This window comes from Taurulus bubalis, assembly GCF_910589615.1.
Source record: "Taurulus bubalis genome assembly, chromosome: 17".
NCBI classification, from domain to species: Eukaryota; Metazoa; Chordata; class Actinopteri; order Perciformes; family Cottidae; genus Taurulus; species Taurulus bubalis.
In genome coordinates this window covers 9245330-9258707 of record NC_136605.1, presented here as the reverse complement: position 1 = coordinate 9258707, position 13378 = coordinate 9245330, and the positions used below count along the sequence as shown (strand labels likewise).

The following is a 13378-nucleotide window of genomic DNA, read 5'->3' as shown; positions in this document are numbered from 1 at the left end:
ACAGCCGCCTTCTAACTTGAGTGTCAGCTGCATGGCACCCAATTTGGAAGCTAAACTTCATTCAAGTCAGGATGCTCAGTGGACAGGAAAGAGCAAGGGGCTGCAGGTGGTGACCGTCACTTAATGGACCAAACACTCCCTCCATGACAACACAGCTGTTCAGGGGGTAGTGGTGATCATGACCTGAAAAGGCTCTCTTTCTTTAAGACATTCATTTTCATAATCTTTGATTCAACTTTAGCTACCTGCTCATGGTCCAGGGAGTCACAATCTGCTGGCCCTCCTCTGCATTCTTCCTCTGGCTTTTCCTTCATGCCAGGATTACTGTCGCCGTCTCAAGATACCTAGCTCTGTCTCACCACGGGCCTGAGGGTCAGCGGGCAGCTCCATGAGAAAAGCGGAGGTCCTGGTCTTTAGGGAACTGTGCTGCAGTGGTGGGAGCCGCAGTCCCCAGACCTGCTGGGGTATCAGCCTTAGGTTTCGGCGGAGAGTCTGCAACCCAGGGAGGAGGGGGCGGTCCTCGGGCCAGGGCACCCACAGCAGGAGGTGGGTCCTTGCTGCGCTGAGGGTCCCCAGCTTCCGAGTCCTGCTGTGAGATGAGCTGGAGCAAGGCAGCTGCCATGGCAGGGCTGATGTCCTGGCTGGGTTGCGTCTCGGACCCAGCCTGCTGGGCATTTCCAAGGAGGAGCGCTGATGGAGGTGTCCCGGGTGGAGAGGGTGGGCGCTGCTCACCAGAGGGAGGCATCTGGCTGACCCCAAGCCGTTTCCTCTTTGAGGTTGCACCATCTGGGGCCAAACAGGACAGAGGAAGAAACGTTAGGCATTAAGGCAAAAAATGTTGAATTTCAATGTGCCCCATATATACATCTTGTTTAATCTGCACTGACGGAAAGTAAAAATATATATTGTTACATTGTTGGCCTGAAAGTTACTCAATGTTGCCATTCCTACTTTCACCACAAGAGGGAGAGCAGAGTACTCTAAATGTATTATCACATAAAGTACATTTCAGAAACATTCTAAGGGAAACATATCTGCCAGTATTGTTGCAATAAAGTTCACTTTGTGAACCTATGGACAATGTATAGCTACGGCGCAATAGATACCAAAACTACTCAGACCTGAATACAAAGTTGGCCTACGAAACATCTACGGGCATGAACCTATTGAGATATATTAAATCCTCTTTTATTATAATGTGATTCATCATCACCGTTAAAGAACGTTGTACACAGCACAACATTTAATTTATTCCCTATATGGGCTCAAAACAGATGCAGCTGTTTTAGTTTTTCAACCTTGGGGGGAAAAAAAATGAGGAAAAAATGCAGTAACTAGATGAGGAAACATTAGGAAGGACATGTACAGCTGGATGAACAGAAAGGGTGACTTATGTAGAGGAATTTTAAGTATTCTAAAAGGTCAGGACAAAATTACTGAACCAGGTTAGTCTCATTCTTTTCCAATCTACACAGTGCAAGGCAAACCAAGGTGGCAGCGACTTCAGACACCTCGACAGGAAAAATAACCAGAAGAAAAGAGGACCGTTACCACTCCAGTGTCAGCAGCATAGTCAATAGTTTTATTCAACTTGCTAATCACATTTTTAATTAATAGCCGAGTCAGAGTGAACAGTTTGAAACGAAACAAAAAAGTGTGACAAACCAAAGTTAAAAGAAACACATGCAGGTGAGGTCTAAAGACTCAAAACATTTATTTTCACTTGATAATTTATTAGACTTTCTTCATAAAAAGGCGGACATTACAGACTGTTTAAAGCAACATCGCCTCATGTGAAGAATCCATGACACTTGCTTTATCATGAAAATGAAGTGAGAACATGAGTGGAGATGGGGAAAGATACAGAAACAAAGACTGTGAGAAAGAAACAAGGAAGTGGGAGAAACGTAGAAGGAACAATACAGTGTGAACCTCTCTTTTTACTCAAATTAATAAAACTAAATGTTCTCCCGGTTTATTGAGTACACCAGTGAGAGACAACCATGTGCACCAAACCTTTGCCTGCTTCCCAGGGTCATAGGACGACGAACGCTTGAGTGATATTTTGCAAGGTACTGCATTTTCCAATATGGGAGATGGTAAGAGGGGACAATGGTGAGTGTTTGAGAAATGTCAGGGATAAAGAAAGGGGTGAGGGACGCATGATACAACTAATGGCCCAATTTATTTGGTTAATTGATCACTTTGTTGATTCCATCAGGTAGTCTAAAGTGTAATTAATTTGATAGGAGTATGCAGGAATTTTGAATAACGAAACTCAGTCAGGTTCTATTTGTTCTATGCGCTGCTCTCCTCATTCTTGCTGTCCGCAGTGATTTTCAACTGACCTTGGTTCCCCCTTTTTTCAACCCTCTAGAGACTAAACCTGGACTTGCCCTTGCGATCAGTAGTAGAGGCGGACGAACCGCGCATTAGTGCTTCCTCTGTTTGGACGCCATTGCTCTCGTCGCCTTGCTCCTCGGTTTGCGGCTTAATGATTTGGCCCAAAATGAGAGCCAGCAGTTTGGCCTGGTCTTCTTGGCTGAGCGGTGGCTCTCCGGGTGTCGGTGAGAGTTCCTGGGGTTCAGGAGGCGGCTCTGGGGGCTGGGACCTGGCAGCAGGCGGGGCCTGGTCCTCTGGAGCCCCCTGCTGGTCAGAGGCTTCACTGAGGGCAGACAACGACTGACTGAGAGTCTCTGGTTTAGAGAGGTTGAGAAGCTGAGCCACCTGGGGCAGGCTGAGGTCCGTCTGTCCCTGGAGGAGGTTAAGCAGCACTGCCAGCTCTGTCTGGTTCAACTGCTCTGCAGCAACTCCAAGGCCTAAACACATTCCCGCAACGACAATTCAAACTATGAAAATACAATATACCTACAAGCAAACAGACACACATTTCTTCTGAATAATTCTAATTTACTTTTTTAAACTTACAAGCAGTGCAACAGCATACTACCCTCAATCTCCGTCAACATGGGTAACAAATAGGTACAGTAATAATAGGACAATCATAAAACAAGGACATTAATGGGTGCCCCCCGAAGTTGGGTTATTATTCCATTAATATGAACTAAATCTGCAAATTTTCTCAGTTTTTATGTTTGGGGGGGAAAAGCCGTGTATTGAAACACTTAATACAAAAGCATATCTTATGTCTCTGTGCGTTTCTGCTAGAATAGTTTGGAGAGGCAGTTGTTACCTGACAACTCAGTCTCCAAGTTGGCTGTGGAGGGAGGCTTTCCTGGTGGAGGCGGTGGGGCTCCAGCGGGGCTGATTTGGGGCCGGCTGTTCTCTCCACTGGAGGTCCCTGTCGACTCCTTACGGGGCACTTTGGGCACAGGCACATCCTCGGGCACCCCGCTCTGACGTGCACGGCGTCGCTTCTTACTCCACAGCTCGTGGCAGTCCTGATGGTGAGGAAGACTGGAGTCGCAGTTGGTAGACAGACACAGAAAAAAAAGTTAATTATTCTAGCACAACCATTAATTACAAATCTGTAATCAAATAGAACTAAAGAAATGCCCCGAATGAGATATATAAATAACAACAAAAAGTATTAAGGGTGCCTTTTAAATATTTTTCCACTAGTGCTCACAATTCGAAGAAAAAAAAAAACATTATTATACATGTGATACTATATAGATGAAAAGTGGAATCGGAGGCCATGGGGCTACTGACTCTGGTGGCGGCATCTTGCTGGGCTCAACGTTACTCAGAAAGTCACTGACGAGAGCGTGCTCCGCTGTGCAGCGCCGTCCGGGGTCGAGGGTCAGCATTCGGTCTAGCAAGTCCAGGGCAGGAGTAGGTAAACTATGCAGAAGGGGAAAGATTTTTCAACTGAGGAAACAGACGAATGGCGGATCTCGGCTACTTTGGGGAAGCTCAGCATCGCTACGCACAAGGCAAACTCCTCCCGCAGCCGCCGTCTGTACTGCTTCTTGGGTTTCATGGTGTTGAAGAGGGGAAGTTTAATGACGTCAGGCCAGGCTGCAGGACAGGGGCTCCCGCACAGACGGCTGAGGGAAATGACAAGAGAAAGGCAAAGATGAGCTCAGATATGATGAAACACTAGAAATTGAGGTGTAGACAGCAGATTATATTACTTAAGGTGTTGCTAAAAGGGCAGCCTACCTGATGAGCTCCAGCTGTAGAAGCTCCTGGTTAGCCTGGAAGATGGGCTTCTTGGTAAAGAGCTCTCCCAGAATACACCTGAGCCATGACAAAGAATAGGTAGATGTAGTACAAAATGATACACTACCACTCACAAAGCTTAAACTAAGTTTAAAAAAAGCAGTGTCAATATGTGAATTTCAAACAGAATCTTTCAGATTGTGAATATAACTACTACTTTAAAATTCTACAAATTGTATTTGTTGAGATATATTTTGAATCCTACACATCTTAAAGAAGAGAGTATTTCCTACAAATTATATTATCAGTAAATATAGTTACATAAGACAAAGCAGTGCATATTAATACAAAAAGAGAGTAGAGGTTGTATGGAGATGTATTGCTGGTGCAAAGTTAAACATCTAGTCAATTTTACATGGCAGAAAAAATATGATTTGAAATATGATTTAGTGATAGAGATTAAAATATCAAGATTTAGGGCTTGAACTAGACCAATATTAATAAGGTTGCATCAACCAACGACCATTGGTTAATGAAGCCTACACTACATTATATAATGGAGGAGCATGTATATGAAAAAGGAAATAAAGTGAGTGAGAATGAGTGAGTGATCATGACTCACCCACAGCTCCATACATCAATGGCTGGAGTATATCTCTCTTCTCCCAGCAGGAGTTCAGGGGGGCGATACCATAGTGTGATTACTTTATTAGTGTACGGCCGACTGGGATGGAAGGAAAGAGGGATGATGAGACTCTGTGCACTTTCATAGAGTATCACAACCCCCGGGTGCCCAAACACAAACATTTCAGCTTTCACTCATGGGGATCTCTCTGAAGGGCAACTGTGACCAACACCACCATCTAGTGGATCGTCATTGTAAATTAAGAGGTAAATCCATGCTCACAGTGAGTCTTCATTACTGCTTCAATCATCGTTGGCACCATTAATCACGTACTTAAAATACCGAAGCAACCAGATGAGGTCCCCATATATTGCATACTTTTATTGGGAAAAATATGTAGTTGACAAACACTCATGTCTTACCTTTCCTCCGAATTGTAAAGCCGAGCCAAACCGAAGTCAGCCAGTTTGATCTGACCTCTGTACAACGAAAAATAAAGATATCAGCAGCAACACCACCAAGCATGAGAACAGAAGCACTGACTACTATAAATTTCTGAGACAGTTACTGACCCTGACCTTTTGTATTTTTGTCAGATTCAGGTTCAATGCTGATACAAGAATTAGTTCACTAACTATGTAACTGATGGAAAAATACACACTCCGATTTGTCTTCCGTCTTCAAACGTCAGCTAACAAATGTCAAAACTTAATGTATCTATTTCAGTCAGTTGTACAGTAGCAGGGCAGTGTCTCCAAGTACTCCATTTCACAGCAAAATCCACAATTCAGCTACTTTTTATAAGCATCTAAGCTATTACAGCTTGTTTAGCTTCCCCTTGCATCCCGAAATGTTTATAGTTTAGATGCAGTTTTGTACTGAGCAAGCATATGTGAGAAGTTGCTCCTTCATTGCTGTAATTTGAAGCGGCAGTTAGTTGCAAAGTAATTAGCTTTGCTGCTGACACACTTTTCATTTCTTGCATTCCGATCATTAAAGTTGGCATTTGACTGCTTTTGGTCTTTAAGTTTACAGTATTTACAGAATACAGCTGCATTTAAACCATTTGCAGGAATATTTCCAAGCTGCTGTTGTGGATGATGCTGCATTACAGCTGATATTCTAAAAGTCAGTTTACAAAAGGGGATCACAGGTTAGTTAACTGCCAATCAACTGAATCCTAGCTGCTACTGCAAATTAACCACAACCAACAGTCTACATACAGGACACAATATTTCACTCCTACTTTTCCTTACCGGTTGTTAAGCAGTATGTTGGAGCATTTGATGTCTCTGTGCAGGAAGTTGTTCTTGTGGCAGTAGTCCAGACCCTCCATCAGCTGGCGCATGAAGCTGCGGACGTGCTCATGGGAGAACTGGACCAAGCCCGACTCCAGCAGGCCCATCAGGTCGTGGTCCATGTACTCAAACACCAGGTAAAAAGCACCTAAATACAGAGGGAAGATGTATTTAGAAACCAGAAACACAATATACACTCATGAACACCAAGTCTCAAGGTTAGAGACTTGGGCATGTGAAAGAGAGGTTTGCCATGTACTTTGATCAGCTCATATTATTTAACCTAGCTTCAAATGTGCTTCTCATTAAGTGAGAATGCTCTACAGTGAGTTTGCTACTGAAACTGTGTAACTAGTGTGGCTTTGCTATAACTGCACAGCCAGCTTCAGTACAATGTCATGTTTACTTCTCAAAGTATTAACCAGCACTGCTCCATGTGGAATGTAACTTAAACAAATGGCTGCTAATGTGAGTCATCGCCACATGAACTTCATCTGCTGCCAGGTAACCAAACCAACTGTAGTAATTATAATCAGTCATAGTTTTTCAGATCTCAAACATTTGTTGACATTAGTCAAAGGTTTGGACACACCCGCCACAAAAGCTTGAACCATTACAGCCTCGTTCCACTCTCAGCCACTGGCTGAGTGCACTGTATTTTTTTCTGTATTTGTCATCATTTTAGGTTGTAGAAAGTCCTCTTCACAAGTTATTTTGTATGAAAGGGTTTGTAAAAAAAGTTGTGTTTTTTACATGCAGAACAAAACGCTGTACAACGGTTAGACCAGACTGACAAGTGAAAGGGCAGAAAGAGAAAAAGATCCTCTGAGCAACAGTTGAATAAGAATAGAAGGAATCACCATTCATTGGTCAAATGAACTGGAAGCTTAGCATCAAAAAGTGCAGATTAAAAAGTGTCAAGTGCACAAACATGCCTGTAAAAAGCAGGAATATTAACAGGTGTCTTAATATCAATAGCTATTCTTAAAACATCACAATATAAATAGAAGGTTAGTACAGGGTTAGCAGTATTGGAATATGATCAATGAATAGCATATGGACAAACAAATCACATTGTAAAACTATTCAATCCCACCACTGAGTCGACTGCAAAGGGTCCACAATATGTAGAGCCCAAATGCACCGTTGTGTTTCAAGAATGAGCTTGGCTATTATGCAAATTCAAAAACAAAGGGTATTTGTGGGGAAATATAGTTGCAACAGTATTCTCCCCGGACATAGAACTTTGGGGACTTTGACTATAAACACAGGTTTCATTCAAGTAAGTCTTCTTCTTGCTTTGGGGCCAAAACTACTACAAATGTAAATAATACATTTCACATCAACATGCCAGGTGTGTCCAAACTTTTGACTGGTACTGTCCGTGTCCAATGTCATACTCTTAGATAATGAAGAACATATTACTAACATAACTACAGCTTGATACAATGTGATTTAAAGTTGATCTGATTGCCAAATCTATTAAGCTTAGATTATCTATAATTTAATACTTTAACTGCACATTAATTTAAATGTACAGTATCTAAAAAGATTGACTGCCACACCAACAACAGTAAATGATGGACAGAGACATACAGGGTAGGGATGAGAAGCAATATGTGTAGTAATTTGTCTGTCGTAGTTTTGTATCAAACAAGTCTGGTTTTTAAACACATTCTCACAGTTCTATCTTCATATCGATCGTTTGATGAATGAGTTTTCATGGTATGATTTATCCTGTGATTATCACTGCAGCCTTGAGCAATGTGCACAGAAGGGGTTGGAGAAAATCCACACCATGACCGCCCTTCTTTCAGACATGCTACAATTCACAGCTGTGGGTTTCAATTCTGACACTGATATAGCAACACGTCTGAAAGTTCTTGTCAGTCACATCAGTCGAGTAGCAGTGTTACTTTCCATTTACCCAGTCCTGGCAGATAATATCCAACTTGCTTACCTTTGTCCTTTTTAAAGTCAAGTGCATCCTGCTTATCAGTGACTATCTCCTTCATGTTGACAACACTGCGGTGCTTGAGCTGCCGTAAGATCTTGATCTCTCTAATGGCTGTGATGGGGAAACCCTCCTTTTCATTGTCCAAACGCACTTTCTTCAAAGCCACCAGTTCACCTGTCATGTTAGAAATAAAAAATAGAGTATTTACAAAAAACAGTCAATGCAAATTGCATCTGCTGGATTTAACGTAAAACACATTAGTACTATAGTGACTTAAGTCCAGATAATATTCCCTTACCAGTGATTTTGTCCTTGGCCTTGTACACTTGGCCGTAAGTGCCTTCCCCTATGATGCCAATTATATCAAATTTATCTACCCAGCGTTTGCCCCAGTCGCTCTGGTTATGCTTGCGCTCACCATATCGCGGGCAGCAAATCCTGTAAAGAAATAAAAATAAAGATAATTGATTTTCCTCTGGGATTGAGGAGAGGAAGAATGGAAGTGGTTGAGTAATAAATTAAACTAACTTTGGTCTCTTCTTAAGGACTGTCTGGGGTAGCGGTGGGGCCTGGTGGATGGGGAACTGCGGGGGTGAGGAGTCACCTCCAGAAAGGGTGGGTGGTAAAGGAAGGTCGGTGAGTGATGGCCGGCTGCGGACTTCCTTCTCCTTCCTGGATGGCCTCTGAGGAGGTGTGGACTTCTTTGGACTGACGGTGCAAAATACAAAGATATTTAGTGAACAGTATAATTGACTAAAGAGACAGGAGAAGCAAAAATTCAAGATGTACTTCAAATATGTGTATCCCAGATCACCGTTTTTTTCCCCCAGCTCACCGTTTTTTGTAAAACTTCTGATGGGTGGGACAGAGTTTAAATTACCAAGTGTAACACAAAAAGTGAATATGAACAATAAAGAGGCAGTCGGTCACTTTGATGATGTGGGACATTATATTTTTTGTAGTATGACAATTGTCATTCTAAATAGTATCATAATAAACTAACACCTAAATTAAGGCAGAAATCATACAATTTTCACAAGTTGTCATATCTAAAGTGATGTCTTGCTTGTCTTGCTTACTCTCACTTTACACGTGAGCGATGATAATGATGGAATAAAAACAAAAGAGTGGTGACTTCAGTGGTGTATTATGATGCATGTAATGTGGGTTATGTTTTAAGAGCACAGGTGAAAGTCGTACAAAATGTGATCTCCGTCTAAGAAATGAGAATGCATTAGGACCAGTGCTGGAAATTAACTTTTACGTCCTCCTGCCCATGTGGCTGGTAGATTTCAAAACTTCCTAAATCCATTTGGCTTGTGGCTGGTAGGGCTGTGCAGTATACCGGATTCAGTATATGAATTTACCGTCATGCCAGTGCTTACTCTACAGCGGTGCCATCAGTGACAAGCCGTGCATATCTGCAAGAAGAGCAAGCAGCAACATTTATTTTTTACAGTTTAATACTGGGAGTGCAGTGGCGCTACTTAGCTGTCAGGGTAACTTGCTTCACTCATGGTTCACAATTACACGCCCAAATTGCATGCTGGGAAGTTGGGCGGCGAATAGCTGTTTGTGTGGGCTCTTCCGGTCTGTCTCTTCCTGTTTTTTTTTTGTGCGAACTCTACCCAGCATGAAATTTGGCGCTGTAATTTTATAACAAGTGTGAACCATGACTGAAGCAAGTTACCCTGACAGGTAAGTAGCTCCACTGCACTCCCAGTATTAATCTGTAAAAAATAAATGCTGCTGCCTGCTGTTGTTGCGGCTATGGATGGCTCGCTGACAGTACTGCTGTCTAGTTGACCGGTGCCGTATTTGGAATCAATACGTTTACTCGTTAAAAAAAATATATATATACACCGTGAAACCGCCAGAATCTTACAAAATACCCTGATATGAATTTTTGGCCATAGCACCGAGCTCGAGGGGCTGGTGCTAATTTCCATCCCTGTTAAGTGTCCAGTGTGACATACTCTGTTGGTTTGTATCCCTGTTGGAGGACACTAACCTGTCCTGAGCATTTCCCAGCAGTGCAGGTGGTAAAGGCAGGAGGGGAAGAGTCGACGTCTTGTGGAGCGGGATCTGGCGGACAGGGCTGCGTGTAGGAACCGGAGCTGGCGATACGGCCTGAGATGTGGAGAAGGGTGTAGGAGGCTGGATAGGTGTTTCTGCCTGAGGTGGCAGTGGAGGAACCTGGATGGTTGGAGCGGGTGGCACAGGAGGAGAGGGCTGAGGCGGTGCAGGAGAGGAGGTGGAAGAGGAAGGTAGTAGTGGTGCTGTAACCGAATCTTCACCACTGGGAGCATCCTGGGGTAACGGCACAGGTGGTGGGGGCAGAGGTTCTGCTGCTGCCGAGTCTCTTTCTGGCTGGGGAGCTGCAGCTTTAGTTGGCCGCATGGAGGCTGAGGCAGCAGATTTACGCGCCGGTGCAGGTGCCGGCGGAGGAGGAGTGGAAGCACCACCGCGGGCCGCCGCCTCAGCAGCCTGCCGTTCCTTCTTCCTGCGGCTCAGCTCCGCTCCCAGGCTGGAGTTAAGGGGCAGGCGGGAGGAGGGAGGGGAGCGGCTAGTTGGTCGGTTGCTGTGGGAGCTGGACCCCGCTGCAACAGAGGAAGTATGCCTCTTGCTCCGGGAACGAGAGGGAGAGCGACGAGAAGACGAGTAGTGCATAGGGGATCGACTCCTGGAGCGGCCAGAGCGGCTAAAGTAAAGAAATAAAACATTTTTTTCCTGTAGTCAGGGAATATCATCCAACATGTTGCATTCTTTTGAAAACAGTTTAAAAATTAACTGAGTGGCTAGTAAACTGACTACCCACCAGTCTACATAAAATGGCTGTTGATCCAACATGAAAGTAAAACCATGAGACCTTTTCACATGGGTTGTAACCAAGTTTATATAGACAAAAAAGCCCAAACAACTGTTTTTGTCCAAACAGAAGTAAAGGTTGGATCCAAAACTTAAATAGTATTTAGTAATACGCCTTGTTTCTTGTTTAATGTGCTAGTTAGTGTTTGCTGAGACTCCATTCCAGTCACAGATCGTCACCCACAATATAAACATAGGGAAATGTCTAAATAACCAGACAAACAAATTTAGAAACTGGAAGCAATTTTGAAAACATTCTGAGATTTCTCAGGGCTCCATTCTACTAGTACAAGTTATAATATGTCCACTGTGGAAAAGATGAATGCTTTTTATGATGTGGAAAGCGTATTACTATGTTATTACACATTAACATAACTGATTATCCTATCACTTACAAAACAAAGTCAAACTGTGTTCCCACCACGAGGTGATAGTTTTTTAAGTTGCCTTTATTTTGCCTTTGAAAGAGAACAGTGTCTTAAATCTACTGTACAACTCAAATGTAATCATAAATTCAAAAGTCTCTGATGATTACAGTAAAGGCACAGACCAGGGTTGCTGTGCCCCAACAGTCTCATAGCAGCCAAACTCTTGCATTTTGCACTGCAAAGTAAAATGGCTGAAGATCAACTGTTTTAACACCTGCCTGTCTTGATAGTACCCCAATCCTTTAATTTGTGATTTTGGGCTATACAAAATAAATTGCACCATCAGGCTTTCGGCAATGTTATCAAGGGTACAAGCAGCAACTATGTCGCAGGACTGAGAAAGCCTCTGCAAGTGCAACAGGTCTGCCTGACTTTACACTTACAACGCAGGTTGCTTGTTTGTTTAAATAGCCCAAAAGGCAGTATCTTAGATAATAAAACGTCACGACGTGCGCCGCTATGAAAGATCCTAATAAATATAGCTCAATGGAGATAATTGGTCTTTTGTACCATGACACACTTAATGTTAAACTATATAATTATATATAATAAGTATGAATTCTCCAAGATGATAAAGCTGCCTTGCAGCGTGTACTCACCGAGACACGGGGCTGGTGCTGGAGGACCTGCGGGCGCCATAGGGGCTGTTGGAGCGTCTCCTCGAGTAGGGACTGCTGTCCCTCTCATAGCTGGAGGACCTGTGTCTGCTGCCGTAGGGGCTGTCTGATCTCTGCCTGCTGCGGCGGGACATATCCCCGTAAGGACCGGGGCTCTGCTGGGCCACCCTCCGTCTGGAGTAGCTGTCATCCCCCTGCTGCCCATACCCGCTGCCCTGCGGACTCTCGCTGCCAGCCCCTCTTCTGGGACTGGGCGAAAGAGCAGAGCTGCTGCCCTTCCTGCGAGGGCTTCCCCTAACCGCAGCCTTGCCCTTGGGGCTCGACTTGTGGCTCTTGGAGGACTTGCGGTGGCTCCTGTCTGCTCGGTTCCTCTGGGAGGAGCTGCGGCTGCCCTCCCCTCGGCCCTCTCTCCGTTGTTGCTTGTCTTTGCGAGACTTCCCTGAGCGACTGCTCTCCTTGCTGCGAGAAGATGAGGTGGAGGAGGTAGTGCTGCCTACACTGGCTACAGGCTGTACCTGGGCGGCGAGCATCGGCTCCCCATGTTTAAAGTCACCCTCTGGCTGGACTTGGCGTTTGGACGAGGGGCCTGAGGACGCAGCCTTCTCCTTGCTCTTTTCAACAGTCCCCTTCTCGTGGTCTTTGCTATTCTTTTTCTTGCACCCACGTTCTCCATTTCCAGAGTCTTTAACTTTGTTCGGGTCCTTTGACTTTTTCCGGTATTGTTTTTGGCCCCTGTTCTCTCTATCGCCGGCTTCGAGGTCGTCCCTCTCGTAGTCCGGGGAGGGCTCCAGTCGGTCACCGCCCCCCCTCTCAGAAGGCCTCGAGGACGGTGGGTCTGAAAAAGTGTCCGAGTCGGAGCTGATGTCGTCGTACTCCACCAGAGGCTTCACCGTGTGGACGCCAGGTGGCGCCGTATCGCCGTGGGTATCATCTTCGGGTCCCGGTGCCGCCGAGAATTCACGATTATGTTTGGTTGATTTGTGCCGTTTACGTTTGGAAGAGGGCATTGGAGATTTTAACTGCACCTTACCGTCCTTGCTCGTCTTGTCTCCCGCAGGGGTGTGAGTCGAGGCCTGGGTCTGGTGGAGCGCACCGCTAGATTCCGGCTTCTTCTTGGTCCCATGGTGTCGGTCCGACCCAGGCATCCCTCACGCCGGCGTCGGTACCTCGGATGCGACTGGGCCTCGTTGGTCCAGGCAATTCATTCACAGGGGACCAGTAGAGCTCCTCCAAATCCCAGACAAAAGTGTTACGTTACTAAGCAGAAACGGCAAGAAAATAAACACAAATCAACACACCAGGCCGCTCACGTCCAGTCCTCCTCAACGCCAATTCATTCCACCGACATCGCCAACATAGTTAGCCCAAGCAGAGCAATGCCACGGTGGTTGTCCGGTGCTGTAGAGTGTGTACTTTGAATGAGTCAGTGGAGGAAAAGGATCCGGACCGAGCATCGGAGC

At 44.9% G+C, this 13378-nt stretch overlaps 1 protein-coding gene across 1 annotated transcript; it reads right to left on the bottom strand.

Moving 5' to 3' along the window:
• Positions 1-373: 373 nt before the first annotated feature.
• On the bottom strand, positions 374-13063 carry cdk12 (cyclin dependent kinase 12; the record flags this gene model as incomplete). Its single annotated transcript, XM_079232597.1, has 14 exons — positions 374-786; positions 2397-2819; positions 3194-3417; positions 3673-3804; positions 3894-4010; positions 4126-4203; positions 4748-4849; positions 5173-5229; positions 6007-6196; positions 8009-8179; positions 8304-8443; positions 8534-8713; positions 10017-10706; positions 11901-13063. 14 exons carry the CDS (start codon positions 13061-13063, stop codon positions 374-376), a joined length of 4080 nt encoding a protein of 1359 aa, XP_079088723.1.
• Positions 13064-13378: the final 315 nt, after the last annotated feature.